Here is a 12,501-nt window from a genome sequence, read left to right on the forward strand (position 1 = left end):
AAACCTTAAACAGGAAAAGTGACGTTGGACATACACATACCATTGCAAATATTACAAACTTACAAGAAACCTTAAACAGGAAAAGTGACGTTGGACATACACATACCATTGCAAATATTACAAACTTACAAGAAACCTTAAACAGGAAAAGTGACGTTGGACATACACATACAAGTTTTACAACTGTTGCTATAGAAAGTATTGAAGGAACGGTTGAAGAACCTGATGGGGATGTATTATATTGGAAACCTCCTAACTTTCCACAAGGTTTAACATCGGATGACGAATAACGACGATGAAAAACATTAGATGTAAAGATGTTTATGTCATGAAGGATGAACATAATATTAAATTCACTGCTCAAGATTTATATGAGAAGAAAGCAGACAAAACAGAGCTTCAAACATTAAAGACAGAAATACTTCAAACATTATATCCTATAGGCTCTATTTATACGTCAATGAACTCTACCAGACCAGAAGTAGTACTTGGTTTTGGAACTTGGACTCAAATAGTCGACAGGTTTTTGTATTGTGCAAACTCTTCAAAGGAAACAGGTGGAAGTAAAACGATTTCAGGTGAAAATTTACCTGCACACAGTCACTACATAGATTTAAGTACATCTCAAGCAGGTTGGCATAAGCATAGATATTGGGATTGGTCAGCAATGACAAAAGGTAAAGGATATGATGTTAAAGACAACGTTAAGTTTGCTATAAATTGTTACTGGAGTAACACTGAGGGAGGAGGAAACCATACACATCGCGTTTCGGGATATACGCAAAACAACGGGACAAAGTAAAGACTACATGCCACCTTACATGACAGTTTACGCATGGTATAGAAATGCTTAGTCGTCATTTTCAACTTCTTTAGCATATTCGTCAGGAGTTGTCTTATATTTGTTAGGAACTGTCTTTGAAAGTATACCACCTTGAACTTTGACAAGTTTGAAACGAGGTCTGACAATAGTAGTTTTATCTTCTGCTTGCAGTCTGTACATTTTGCCATGTTTGCCTAAAACTTCATAATATTCTCTTGTATACTTTCTTCTATTTTTACGAACACGAATGTGAGTACCTGTCGGGTTCCCATTGTTGTCATAGTCAATAGTATTTTCATATGGGTCGCGTTTAGGTATTTCTATTTTTACTTTGTCACCTTTCTGAAGTTTGAAGCCCGGCATTCTTTCTTGTTTGTCTCTTTTGACTAAATTATTAAATATATAGTCTTTCTCTAAGTCAGGGTTGTTTTTCATTTCTTCGGGGGAGTGGTTTCCCAAACCCTTTTGTTTACGGTTATTGTAAATATTTAAAACTTGTCTCATCTTTGCCATGGAGAAGTGTCTATATTTGTCGTCATATGACATTTCATTTGCTTCACCACCTTGTGGTTGGTTTAAGTCTCTTAACATTTTTATACAACCGTCAATGACACCAAGAGCAGAATGGTTTTGGTCGACAATGAAATATTGGTTTACATTTTTTGAACGCAGATAGTTTTTAATATCGTCTGATTTGAAAGAACTTTCACAGTCAGATGTCAGTTTTGTTGGATGGTATTTGTCAACGAATATTGTCAAAGCTGCTAAGATATCTAAAATATTTTTGGACTGTAATGGTATGGCTTCACAGTATCTTGTGTTTTGACCGACAAATATTAGCCAGTATGGTGGTCCATCTGTTCTAACTCTCGGAATGTTTTCCAAGATATCCATAAACCAAGCATTTGGTGTTGAACTAAAGATTTTTACCATGAGTGCTTTCTTTGTCGCTTTAGAAACATAGGGGTCCTTGTTTGAATTCGTCATTTTTTAACCCATAAGAAATGGGTTTATTTGGCGCATTAGCAGGAGTCGCATCTAGATTTTTACCCGCAGTGGGAACAATAGCCAGAGGTGTATTTGGAGTTGGAAGGAAGATTTTGAGTACATTAGGTATACTTAAAGAGAAAGCACAACCTATTATACAAACTGTACAGAAAGGTTGGGATGTAGCACGAGATGCAACAAATCTTATTCCAAATCCTGAAACAAGAGGAAAAGTTCAAGGATGGATGGACAATGTAGGAAGACAAGCAGGAAACTATTATAACAAAGCAAATGACTACTATAACCAAGCAGGACACTATATGGACCAAGGTGAAAGATTCTTTAACAGAGGATATAACCATGCACAACAGTGGGTAAACAATAACCAACCGCAACCACCTCAAACTTGGGGAATGTAAAATTTTTTACTGAGATGAAATGAACAATACAGCATTGAGACAAATGGGTTCAAGATGGATTTGTCGGCTTCCAGCAGTTACACAACGTGTTTGTCAAGTTCTTCCTATACCTCAGGAAGTTTTAGACCGACTTAAAAAACAACAACAACCAGTTGAAAACAAACCAAACTAAAATTTTTTACTGAGATGAAATGACCGAAGAAGTTGAAACGGTAGATTTGACACCACAAACAAAAAGTTCAGAACCATTGTCAAAACCTGTCAAAGAACTTACAGATGAAGAGAAAAATTCAATAATAGAAAGTGCCAGGTCTGGAAATACAAACCCTAACTACAAAGTCACTTTTCATAAAAATGGAACGGCTAGTATCTCAAAAAAGAAACAGACTCTCACAAATAAAATATTGAAGTCTGAAGGAGCTTTCGAGACAACAGATGGAAAAGTTTACTTCACTGACCAACAGTTCATTATAGAACATCTCATTGACTTAGAGTCGAAATATTCTAAACTTTACAACAAACACAAAAAGTTGAAAGGAAAACAAAAACAAATGGCATATGATATTTATGAAGATGTTGACGACACAACTGTTCCTGCAAGTGAAGTAAAGTCAGAGAAACCGAAAAGTGACGAAAAACCGATAGAAGAAGAAAAACAAAAAACTGAAGATAAACCAAAACCAAAGTTTAGTTTGGAAACTAAACCAAGTCAACCTTCATTAGCTGGTATGGGTTGGCGTCAAAGACTTATGGCAGCAGGTGGTTATGTAAAGTAAAGAAAAAAAATATTTTTTTATTTTTATAAAAATGCCCCCATATAGAATGGATAGAAAATCTGCTAGAATAAAAGCAGAGTTGCAAAGATATGGTTGGAGAGTTTCGAAGAATTTTAAATATAGGAAGGGAAGACCCATAAAAGTCTATGACAAATTGTCTGGTCTTCGCTACGAAATGGATTTGGAAACCGCACGTGCAAATTATCCAAACAGACTAGAGAGGTTAGAAGAAGAACGTCTTATGGACATGCCTTTCGATGTTAGTGAACCTCAAGTTGAAGGACACGACGGCTTTGCCAGATTCTATTGGAAACATGACGAACAATTGCATCCTTTGAGAAGGAAAAAAGGAAAAGGTGAAGACGCACATGCTCCCATGGAAAGAACAAGATATGCATATGAGAAGTACCGTGAAGTTAGAAGTCAAATTACATCTGGTCGAACCTTTACAGTAAACTTTGACGAAGGAAAGAACAAAGAAGGCTTCATGGGAGTACTTGCTGCAATTCAAGACGGAAATAAGAAAGGACACAATCTCAGATTGACCATAACAGATTTGGATGGTCACATTTACTATGCACATGGCAATGTCACAACAGCTGCAATGCTTCTTGACGCTTTCAAGACTACAAAGAGAGAACAAATGGTTGACTCCGACTCAGACATTTTGAATGCAATTGAAGGAATTGCAAGTGTCAAGTTCGAATGGTACCAACCTAACCCTCAAGCAGTCAGACAACATGTTTGTTAGATGAGAAATATGAAATGGCATACCATTTTTAAACCATATATTTTTACATATATTAAATGCTTCAGGTTGAAAAACAAAGAACAAAAGTAGCAGATACAAAACCGTTAGACTATATCTTTACAAATGCTGGTAGGACTATTTCAGATGAAGAAATTTCATCCCGAGCATACAGGTTTGACTATCCAGTTCGTTGGCTTCAAAGTCCTTCAGATGCAAAGGCAATAGGATTTAGAAGAGTTTTGTTTTCAAATAGAACTAACGCGTTTATGTTCGCAGTATATTTTCATGGGCAGTATAAAGGTTCTGATGGTCTAATAGACAAATTTGATGAAATGAGAATCTTTACAGTTCGTTCAGACGAAAGTCTTGAGAAAACTCTAAATGACTTTCAAACTCAAATGAACAAATATTATTGGGAATTTCAAGAAAAATACGACTCTTTACTAAATGGAACATACTATCTGAAACTAGAATATGACAAGATGAACTCCACCGTTTCATTTCAAAAGATTGAAATTAACCCTCCAAGAGATACAGAGTTTTTATTTTGGAAAGTAGACAAACGTTCTTGGGCACAATTTCTTCGGTTACTAAACCAGAACGAACCATTACCACCAGATGGTCCATTTAAATTTATACTTCCACCAGCAGATTTGACAGTTTATAGAAACGTGTTTGACCCTCAAAATGTTATGTGCCATGCAAGTTTCAGTTCAAGCAACAATAGTTTTCTATGTATCGGTAAGGACTTTTATGACTTTGCTTCTAAATTCTACGAACCACCTAGTAACAGTTTCTCTGACTTTCAAGTTTGGTTCACAACAAATGGTGTGCAGCATATTATACCATTGTACTATGACTTTTATCTCGAATTGTCTTTCATATACAACTACGGAAAAGTGCTGAAAAAGTGAGTTTATGTTAGCATGTTAGATCTCACCTCTTTTCTCACCTGTTTTTTCACCTGTTTTTTCACCCTCTTGAATTTTCATGAATTTCCTTAAGATAGAAAAAAAGTGAGTTAAAATGAGATGTTTACTGTAGGTGCTACCATGTTACCATGTGCTACCAGGTAATTTAACTTCTCTTAAAATTACTGACAACATGACATTTTGACAACAGTCGGGAAAATGTCAAGACTTCTTCATCGTAACGAGTGTAAATGAACCAAAAATATATTTTAGGGTAGCATGTTAGATCTAACACGTTTTCTAACATTTTTTCTAACATCGTAGAAAACTCATGAAAACAATTTATTTTTGACCTAAAGACGCAAAGCGGTGGGACATAGCCCAAAAAATATATTTTAGGTGAAGAGGTTAGATCTCACCTCTTTTTTCACCTCTTTTTTCACCCGTTGAATTTTCATGAATTTCCTTAAGATAGAAAAAAAGTGAGTTAAAATGAGATGTTTACTGTAGGTGCTACCAGGTAAACTAACTTCTCTGAAAAAATGAGACAACATGACATTTTGACAACAGTCGGGAAAATGTCAAGACTTCTTCATCGTAACGAGTGTAAATGAACCAAAAATATATTTTAGGGTAGCATGTTAGATCTAACACGTTTTCTAACATTTTTTCTAACATCGTAGAAAACTCATGAAATTTGGTCATTTTTCGGCAAAAATAAAGTTTAGGGTAAATGGTTAGATCTAACACGTTTTTTCACCTAATTTTTCACCCGTTGAATTTTCATGAATTTCCTTAAGATAGAAAAAAATATATTTTAGGGTAGCATGTTAGATCTAACACGTTTTCTAACATTTTTTCTAACATCGTAGAAAACTCATGAGTTTTATACAGAATTCGGCAAAAATATATTTTAGGTGAAGAGGTTAGATCTAACCTCTTTTCTAACCTCTTTTTTCACCTGTTTTTTCACCCGTTGAATTTTCATGAATTTCCTTAAGATAGAAAAAAAGTATTGAAAAATATATTTTAGGGTAGCATGTTAGATCTAACACGTTTTCTAACATTTTTTCTAACATCGTAGAAAACACACAAAACTCATGAATGGCTCGATGTTGTCCATTGTACTTTTTCAGAACAAGACTTGTACTTTTTCAGAACAAGACTTGTACTTTTTCAGAACAAGACTTGTACTTTTTCAGAACAAGACTTGTACTTTTTCAGAACAAGACTTGTACTTTTTCAGAACAAGACTTGTACTTTTTCAGAACAAATTTCCCGTAAAAGCTCTCAATTTGTGAGAAAAATTTTCTGTTTCAGAACAATATTTGTACTGTTTCAGAACAATATTTGTACTGTTTCAGAACAATATTTGCACTGTTTCAGAACAATATTTGTACTGTTTCAGAACAATATTTGCACTGTTTCAGAACAATATTTGCACTGTTTCAAGACAATATTTGTACTGTTTCAAGACAATGTCCGACGTACCACCAAAAAATATATTTTATGTTAGCATGTTAGATCTAACCTCATTTCTAACCTCATTTCTACCATCGTAGAAAACTCTCGAAATTCATGAGTTTTGACACTTTCACAAAAAACATAAAAAATAAAGGTAGTTTTTTTTAAAAAATATTTTTTATTTTTATTGTAAGAACATGTTAGCAACAACAGCACCAAACTCTTTAGTCATGAACCCAACATCTATGTTAGTAGAAATGAAAAGCTTCATTCCTTCTTCATATACTTTCGAAACAGAAATCCAGAAGATAAAGCAAGAACTTCTCCAAGGAGATTTAGATTGCACTGCGAAAGATGAAACAAATGAACAATATCTTTATGAAATGCAGGATATTATTGACCATCTACCTAAACTTCCTGAAATACAACAACAAAAGCTTACTATTCCTGAATTCGATGAAATAGAAGTCAAAGCAACTGACTCAGTAGAAATAAAGAAGTTCATACGTAAGGTTAACTATGAGTTTCTTGGATTTCATTGCAACCACAAAGTCATGGACAAAGACTGCGACATGGTATATAAGAACATCTCTGACATATATAAATCTGAAGAATTTAAGACCTACGACAACTTTGTTTCGTTAGTTGCAAAATGTGTATGGCAGATAAGAGATAAAGATAGAAGAGGTAAAGTATGGAACGAACAAATAAAACCCGCAACTTTTGAGTTAAAGAAAACCATTGACGCCTTAGTTGTTCTAGCAGGTCAAATTTCAATGTACAATGCTAAAATGAACCCACAATGTTCAAAATGTAAAGCAGCAATGAGGAAATATAACTACTCCGTCAAAGAGATAGAACGTATGCGAAACGACTATGCTGACTTAAAGAAAGAAGTAGAGAAACCAGCAGAAGATAAAATGGACATGTTGACATTTCTGAACAAAAACTATCCAACTGCTGACGATTTCCTTCTATCTGACGTCAAGAAGAAATATAAAGATACATTCAATATTGTGAAAACTTTTGATATCCTTCGTGAAGAAATAGAAGCTACAAAACTGTTTAAAGTCATGAACCATCGCAACATATACCATGTAAAACGCTTGTAAATAGTTATGTTAGAAAAGTGGTTAGAAAACGTGTTAGATCTAACATGCTAACATAAAATATATTTTTATTGAACTCTGTATAAAATTCTGAGTAAAATGACATATGGAACATATACCATGTAAAACGCTTGTAAATAGTTATGTTAGAAAAGTGGTTAGAAAACGTGTTAGATCTAACATGCTAACATAAAATATATTTTTATTGAATTCTGTATAAAATTCTGAGTAAAATGACATATGGAACATATACCATGTAAAACGCTTGTAAATAGTTATGTTAGAAAAGTGGTTAGAAAACGTGTTAGATCTAACATGCTAACATAAAATATATTTTTGTCTGATTTACGCTCATTACGATGAAGTCTTGACAAAACATATACGAAGAAGTTTATTTCCTGTGTTGTTGTCAAAATGTCATGTTGTCACCATTTTCAAAAAGATGTTAGTTGACCGAGTGACCGAGTGACCTGGTGACCCTCATGAAAATTCAAGAGGTGAAAAAAGAGGTGAGATCTAACCTCTTCACCTAAAATATATTTTTGGGTCTTTTACGCTCATGTTTGACAAAACATATACGATGAAGTTTATTTCCTGGACTGTTGTCAAAATGTCATGTTGTCAGTAATTTTAAGAGAAGTTAAATTACCTGGGGACCTGGGGACCTGGTGACCCTCATGAAAAAAGAGGTGAAAAAAGAGGTGAGATCTAACCATCTACCCTAAAATATATTTTTGCTGAAAAAAATGACCAAATTTCATGAATTTCCTCATATGTTTGCTACCCGAGGAAAACCGAGGGTAGAGATTCCGTACGAAAATCGTAAAAAATTGCGAGTACGTACAAAAACGTAGTCGCCTAAAACTCATGAAAATCGTAAAAAAATGACCAAATTTCATTATATAACTGTTATTTTTTTACGAAGAGAACTTTGACACTTCGTCAAAAAAATCCCTGAAATCGTAAAAAAATGACCAAATTTCATTATATAACTGTTATTTTTTTACGAAGAGAACTTTGACACTTCGTCAAAAAAATCCCTGAAATCGTAAAAAAATGACCAAATTTCATTATATAACTGTTATTTTTTACGAAGAGAACTTTGACACTTCGTCAAAAAAATCCCTGAAATCATATCTTTTATACAAGATAGAAAAAATAAAGTTAGTTTTTTGTAAAATATTTTTTTTATTTTGTATGTAAAGACAGAAAATGACAAACACTGAGTTTGAAACAGTTAAAAAGATAGACAATGACACCAAAATGGTTAGAATAGGTGATTTAAACGTAAGATACTCAAAGAAATACAACAAATATTCTTTGTCAGACATTTTATCTCCATCTGGAAAGAAAACATCCCACGACTGGGTTAGAATTGCTTCTACTCAGAAAATTTTGACAAGAAATCCTGAGCTTATGATATCGGTAAGATTCTATGGAACTACAGCATATCTCATTGACAAAAGTCTTATACCAATAGTTTTGTTATGGTTAGACCCAGTTGTTGGATATAACTTCATAACATATGGTTCATTCGATACTGAACGTTGCAGTGAGGGCTTACTTTACATCGTTCAGAAACCGAAGGACTTCAATACAAAGAGATATAAGATAGGAAGAACATATAATATAACTCTAAGATATGACAGTACAGTCAATAGAGTCAAGGTTGTGTTTGTTAACGATATGAGAGCTGCAGAAACAGAACTGCTTGAAAAGTTTGAGAAAATGTATGGTGCTCCCACGAAAGGTAAAGAAACGTTTGAAGTAGATGAGATAGGTAAAGCTATAAAATTATTTGACGAAGTTGCTGAAAAATACATGTAAAGCGTTTATTTTTGGTCTTTTGTGAAAGTCAGGAAATAACGCTAATTTTTTATAAAATATTTTTTTTATTTTGTATGTAAAGACAGATATGTCAACAACAGAGAACACAACAACTGCTATCGTTCATGAAGCCATAAATGAAGAATACGAGTACATACAATATAACAAACAACTCCGTCTCATTCGTTCGGTCAAAGATGACATGTACCAAATGCAAAGTATTTTGAATGCTCTTCGTTCTACAAAGCAAGCATATCATTGGTTTGAAAACCAACAGACAAAAGAACTTTTAGAAGAATTTCCTCATATGTTTGCGACCCTCGAAAAACCGAGGAACGAGATTCCGTACGAAAATCGTAAAATTTGCCAAATAGTTTGAGAGGCTGGTATGTACATAGACTTCTTGTAAATGCTGTTGCAATGTGGGCTTCACCTCGTTACGCTTGTTATATTTTCATGATGTTAGATGAAATTCATAGACAAGAACGTGAAGAGATAGAAAACAAGCTTGAAGCAAAAGATGAAGTCATTGAAGCAAAAGACAAAAGCCTTCAGAAAAGAATACCACGTTCGGTACCAAAAGGAAAGGAAAAGAACTATAAGTATATGATTTATACTGAAGAGATGGAAAATGAAGAAGACAGAGATATGGTTATGTTGCATTTAGTCAGAAGAAACAACAAAAGCTTTTACGACCTTGCTAAGATTTACAAATCTGACAGAAATTGGTTCTATCGCGAAAACTTACCGATTTCAATGACACCAAATGAAGATGTGAAACAAATAGTTCAAGATACTTTACCTCAAACACACTATGATATTAAAGGTTGTACAATACTTACCTTCAAAGAAGATTTGCCGCTACTGAAAGAAAAAATAACAGAGTATTTTGACAACTTCAAACAAGCAGAGTAAATGAACCATTTATTTTTCAAGCTTGACTTCAGATGGCTCAGGTAGCTCTATAAGGTCAATTGTCTTGTCAAATCCTTCTGGCATTCCGAGTCCTTCCTTCCGACAGGAAGAACTCTTCCTTCCGACAGGAAAAAATTTTCCTTCCAACAGGAAAAAATTTTCCTTCCAACAGGAAAAAATTTTCCTTCCAACAGGAAAAATTTTTCCAGTTGTCCGTCGTAAACCATTCAAATTTTCGAAAATTGAGAACTTTTTGGTCGAACTTCAGAAAAAGTTTTTCCTTCCAACAGGAAAAGTTTTTCCTTCCAACAGGAAAAGTTCTTCCTTCCAACAGGAAAAGTTCTTCCTTCCGACAGGACACAAACGAATGTCCGACGTACCACCAACCGAGTCCATTCCAAAGCCAGAAGAACCGAAAGCTGCAGCACCACAACAGACTAAGACTCAACACTTACATTTTTTACGCTTGACTTTTTACAATTTGAACTTTGTTTGCGTAGATATGAATTCTGAAAGAAGTATGAGGGTCTTGTATGACTTTGTACTTCTCCCATAGTTCATGTCTGTCAAACTTACCTGCCATGGACTCTTTCATAAGTTCCATGAAATCGTCTTCGGACAATCCGGGGAAAAGTACAATGTCAGTAAGTATTCTCTTTACATCCTTACTTAAACTCTTTGCTGTCTGTACACAAATGACAACAGAGATGTTAAAGTGTCTGAGCTTCTTAAGAATTCGACACATGTCTTGTTCTCTGTTCTTTAACAAAGGATGAGAAGCAAAGTCATCTAAGATAAGAAGACATCTGTGAGGGTAAGTCTTCCAATCGTAAGATTGCAATTTCTTCGAAATGTATTCTATCTCTTTCTGTTTGTTTCTGAAGTGTTTCTTCTCTAATATTCTCTGCATTTCCTCATTTGGGTCTTTAAACTTCGAATTGACATACTCATTTATAGCATTGTACTTCAAAACTCTTCTTTGGTACTTCTTTATCCAATCTAACAACTCAGAGTCTTTTATACATACTAACTTAGACTTTTTTATAATATCTTTGAACGAATTGACGGTTTGGTCAAATTGACCCGAAGTACTACAAATGACAACTAACTCATAGAATGGGTTCTTCTCATCTAGTTCTTGTTGTTGTGCAGCCATTTTAAGATAAGTGAAAGTCTTACCCGACCCAGGCGGTGCAATTAGACCTGTTATACCATTCTGAGCAAATAAGAACTTGTCATGTATGGGTTTTATCTGAGCATTTTCTAACTTCCTCTTGTTCTTGTTTAAAACATTCTCAAATTTTTTGTCAATGTCAGCAAACTTTTTTTCTAACATATTTTTAGAAAAATTAAAATTTTTATCTTTTAGAAAATGTCTAGCGATTTCGCTATCTATATTCGAGACAAACTTTTCGACAGCAAAACATCTGTCGACCATAAAATCTTACATAGTGTAAACAAGAAAGGTGAATTTGTTCTAAAGTTCTGTTTCTGGGAATATGACAAGAACCATAAAACATTAAGCAGAGCAGTCTTAAAATTTGTCAATGACAGACTTGTTGACAGAGATGACGCCTCTTGGAGAGATGAAGTCCAACAAAACTTCTTAGAATGCAAAGAAGACACATGCGCTGTTCTTGAAGATGAAATAGAAAACAGAATAGAAGAGCTATTAAAGGACAAAGAACTTTTACAAAAATATGGTTCTGAGAAGTTTGACATAACTCCACCAGAAAAGAAGAAGAGAGAAAAGAAAGAAAAGAAAGAAGAAGAAGAGAAGAAAGAACCTGAACCAGAGAAAAAGAAATTTGACATGTAAAAATAAAATTTTATTTTTAAAACATTTCTGGGTCAATGTCAATGTTCTCTTCCTCTTTAGGAGCAAACACTGGCTTAGACTCTAAAATCTTTTTACCCAATTTACCTTGAACTTCTACAACTTTAGACTCATAATATTCATAGTCGTCTGCTTTCTTTGGTTCATAAGGTATAACAAGTTTGTATGCTTTGCCTTCTTTAAGGTTTGAGAACCTTCTGTCAAAACTTTCTTTGACTGTTAACAAACCTTCTATGTCTAAGTCTTCAAATTTCGCACCATTTTTAGTCACAATAGCAAACTTAACTGGTTCGATGTTCCAAACTTTGCTGAATGAAGACTTTTCAAAATGGTAGAAGTAAACATTCAAATATGTGAATGGGTCTAGTTCTTCTTTAAGTCCTGACATGTACTTGTTGACTGAGATGAATTTTGTCATCTTTTCTATCGGATAAAAAAATATTTTTTTTTAAAATTTACTCAGAAAAATTTTTCTTTGTATATACACCATTCTGTACGTCTAAAAGACTTTTGACATTTGCCAAGAATGTTCGTTTAGACGCTGTCATATAACCATACTCTTGACAATATTGTTTATACGAATCGTACAATGACCTTTCATCTAAACACTCAAAGTCAGTTTCATCTACGAACAGTTCATATACACTCTTGTTTGCTTCTAACAATGTTTGTCTCTCTTCTG

General features: G+C 34.0%; 12 protein-coding genes and 1 pseudogene across 13 annotated transcripts, besides 1 other annotated feature; 10 read left to right on the forward strand and 3 right to left on the reverse strand.

Moving 5' to 3' along the window:
* Positions 1-12,501: part of a mobile genetic element that runs on past both edges of the window.
* TVAGG3_0927080 (uncharacterized protein) lies at positions 851-1,414 on the reverse strand (the record flags this gene model as incomplete). The annotated part of the gene is made up of 1 exon (XM_051252436.1): positions 851-1,414. One exon carries the CDS (start codon positions 1,412-1,414, stop codon positions 851-853), a length of 564 nt encoding a protein of 187 aa, XP_051078010.1.
* On the forward strand, positions 1,828-2,229 carry TVAGG3_0927090 (uncharacterized protein; the record flags this gene model as incomplete). Its single annotated transcript, XM_051252437.1, has 1 exon — positions 1,828-2,229. The coding sequence occupies one exon, from the start codon at positions 1,828-1,830 to the stop codon at positions 2,227-2,229; it is 402 nt and encodes a 133-aa protein (XP_051078011.1).
* TVAGG3_0927100 (uncharacterized protein) lies at positions 2,249-2,401 on the forward strand (the record flags this gene model as incomplete). The annotated part of the gene is made up of 1 exon (XM_051252438.1): positions 2,249-2,401. The coding sequence occupies one exon, from the start codon at positions 2,249-2,251 to the stop codon at positions 2,399-2,401; it is 153 nt and encodes a 50-aa protein (XP_051078012.1).
* On the forward strand, positions 3,052-3,756 carry TVAGG3_0927110 (uncharacterized protein; the record flags this gene model as incomplete). Its single annotated transcript, XM_051252439.1, has 1 exon — positions 3,052-3,756. One exon carries the CDS (start codon positions 3,052-3,054, stop codon positions 3,754-3,756), a length of 705 nt encoding a protein of 234 aa, XP_051078013.1.
* On the forward strand, positions 4,138-4,670 carry TVAGG3_0927120 (annotated as a pseudogene). Its single transcript has one exon. A coding segment is annotated over exon 1 (533 nt).
* On the forward strand, positions 6,329-6,883 carry TVAGG3_0927130 (organellar and viral DNA polymerase type B; the record flags this gene model as incomplete). Its single annotated transcript, XM_051252440.1, has 1 exon — positions 6,329-6,883. A coding segment is annotated over one exon (555 nt), but the record flags the coding sequence as incomplete, so codon positions are not given.
* On the forward strand, positions 6,923-7,243 carry TVAGG3_0927140 (organellar and viral DNA polymerase type B; the record flags this gene model as incomplete). Its single annotated transcript, XM_051252441.1, has 1 exon — positions 6,923-7,243. The coding sequence occupies one exon, from the start codon at positions 6,923-6,925 to the stop codon at positions 7,241-7,243; it is 321 nt and encodes a 106-aa protein (XP_051078015.1).
* Positions 8,453-9,067, forward strand: TVAGG3_0927150 (organellar and viral DNA polymerase type B; the record flags this gene model as incomplete). The annotated part of the gene is made up of 1 exon (XM_051252442.1): positions 8,453-9,067. One exon carries the CDS (start codon positions 8,453-8,455, stop codon positions 9,065-9,067), a length of 615 nt encoding a protein of 204 aa, XP_051078016.1.
* TVAGG3_0927160 (KilA, N-terminal/APSES-type HTH, DNA-binding family) lies at positions 9,156-9,446 on the forward strand (the record flags this gene model as incomplete). Its single annotated transcript, XM_051252443.1, has 1 exon — positions 9,156-9,446. One exon carries the CDS (start codon positions 9,156-9,158, stop codon positions 9,444-9,446), a length of 291 nt encoding a protein of 96 aa, XP_051078017.1.
* TVAGG3_0927170 (uncharacterized protein) lies at positions 9,527-9,982 on the forward strand (the record flags this gene model as incomplete). The annotated part of the gene is made up of 1 exon (XM_051252444.1): positions 9,527-9,982. The coding sequence occupies one exon, from the start codon at positions 9,527-9,529 to the stop codon at positions 9,980-9,982; it is 456 nt and encodes a 151-aa protein (XP_051078018.1).
* On the reverse strand, positions 10,443-11,318 carry TVAGG3_0927180 (protein of unknown function, DUF4106 family; the record flags this gene model as incomplete). The annotated part of the gene is made up of 1 exon (XM_051252445.1): positions 10,443-11,318. The coding sequence occupies one exon, from the start codon at positions 11,316-11,318 to the stop codon at positions 10,443-10,445; it is 876 nt and encodes a 291-aa protein (XP_051078019.1).
* TVAGG3_0927190 (uncharacterized protein) lies at positions 11,355-11,801 on the forward strand (the record flags this gene model as incomplete). The annotated part of the gene is made up of 1 exon (XM_051252446.1): positions 11,355-11,801. One exon carries the CDS (start codon positions 11,355-11,357, stop codon positions 11,799-11,801), a length of 447 nt encoding a protein of 148 aa, XP_051078020.1.
* On the reverse strand, positions 11,818-12,237 carry TVAGG3_0927200 (protein of unknown function, DUF4108 family; the record flags this gene model as incomplete). Its single annotated transcript, XM_051252447.1, has 1 exon — positions 11,818-12,237. One exon carries the CDS (start codon positions 12,235-12,237, stop codon positions 11,818-11,820), a length of 420 nt encoding a protein of 139 aa, XP_051078021.1.

The sequence above is a fragment of the Trichomonas vaginalis genome, chromosome I (genome assembly GCF_026262505.1).
Source record: "Trichomonas vaginalis G3 chromosome I, whole genome shotgun sequence".
Taxonomy (NCBI): domain Eukaryota; phylum Parabasalia; order Trichomonadida; family Trichomonadidae; genus Trichomonas; species Trichomonas vaginalis.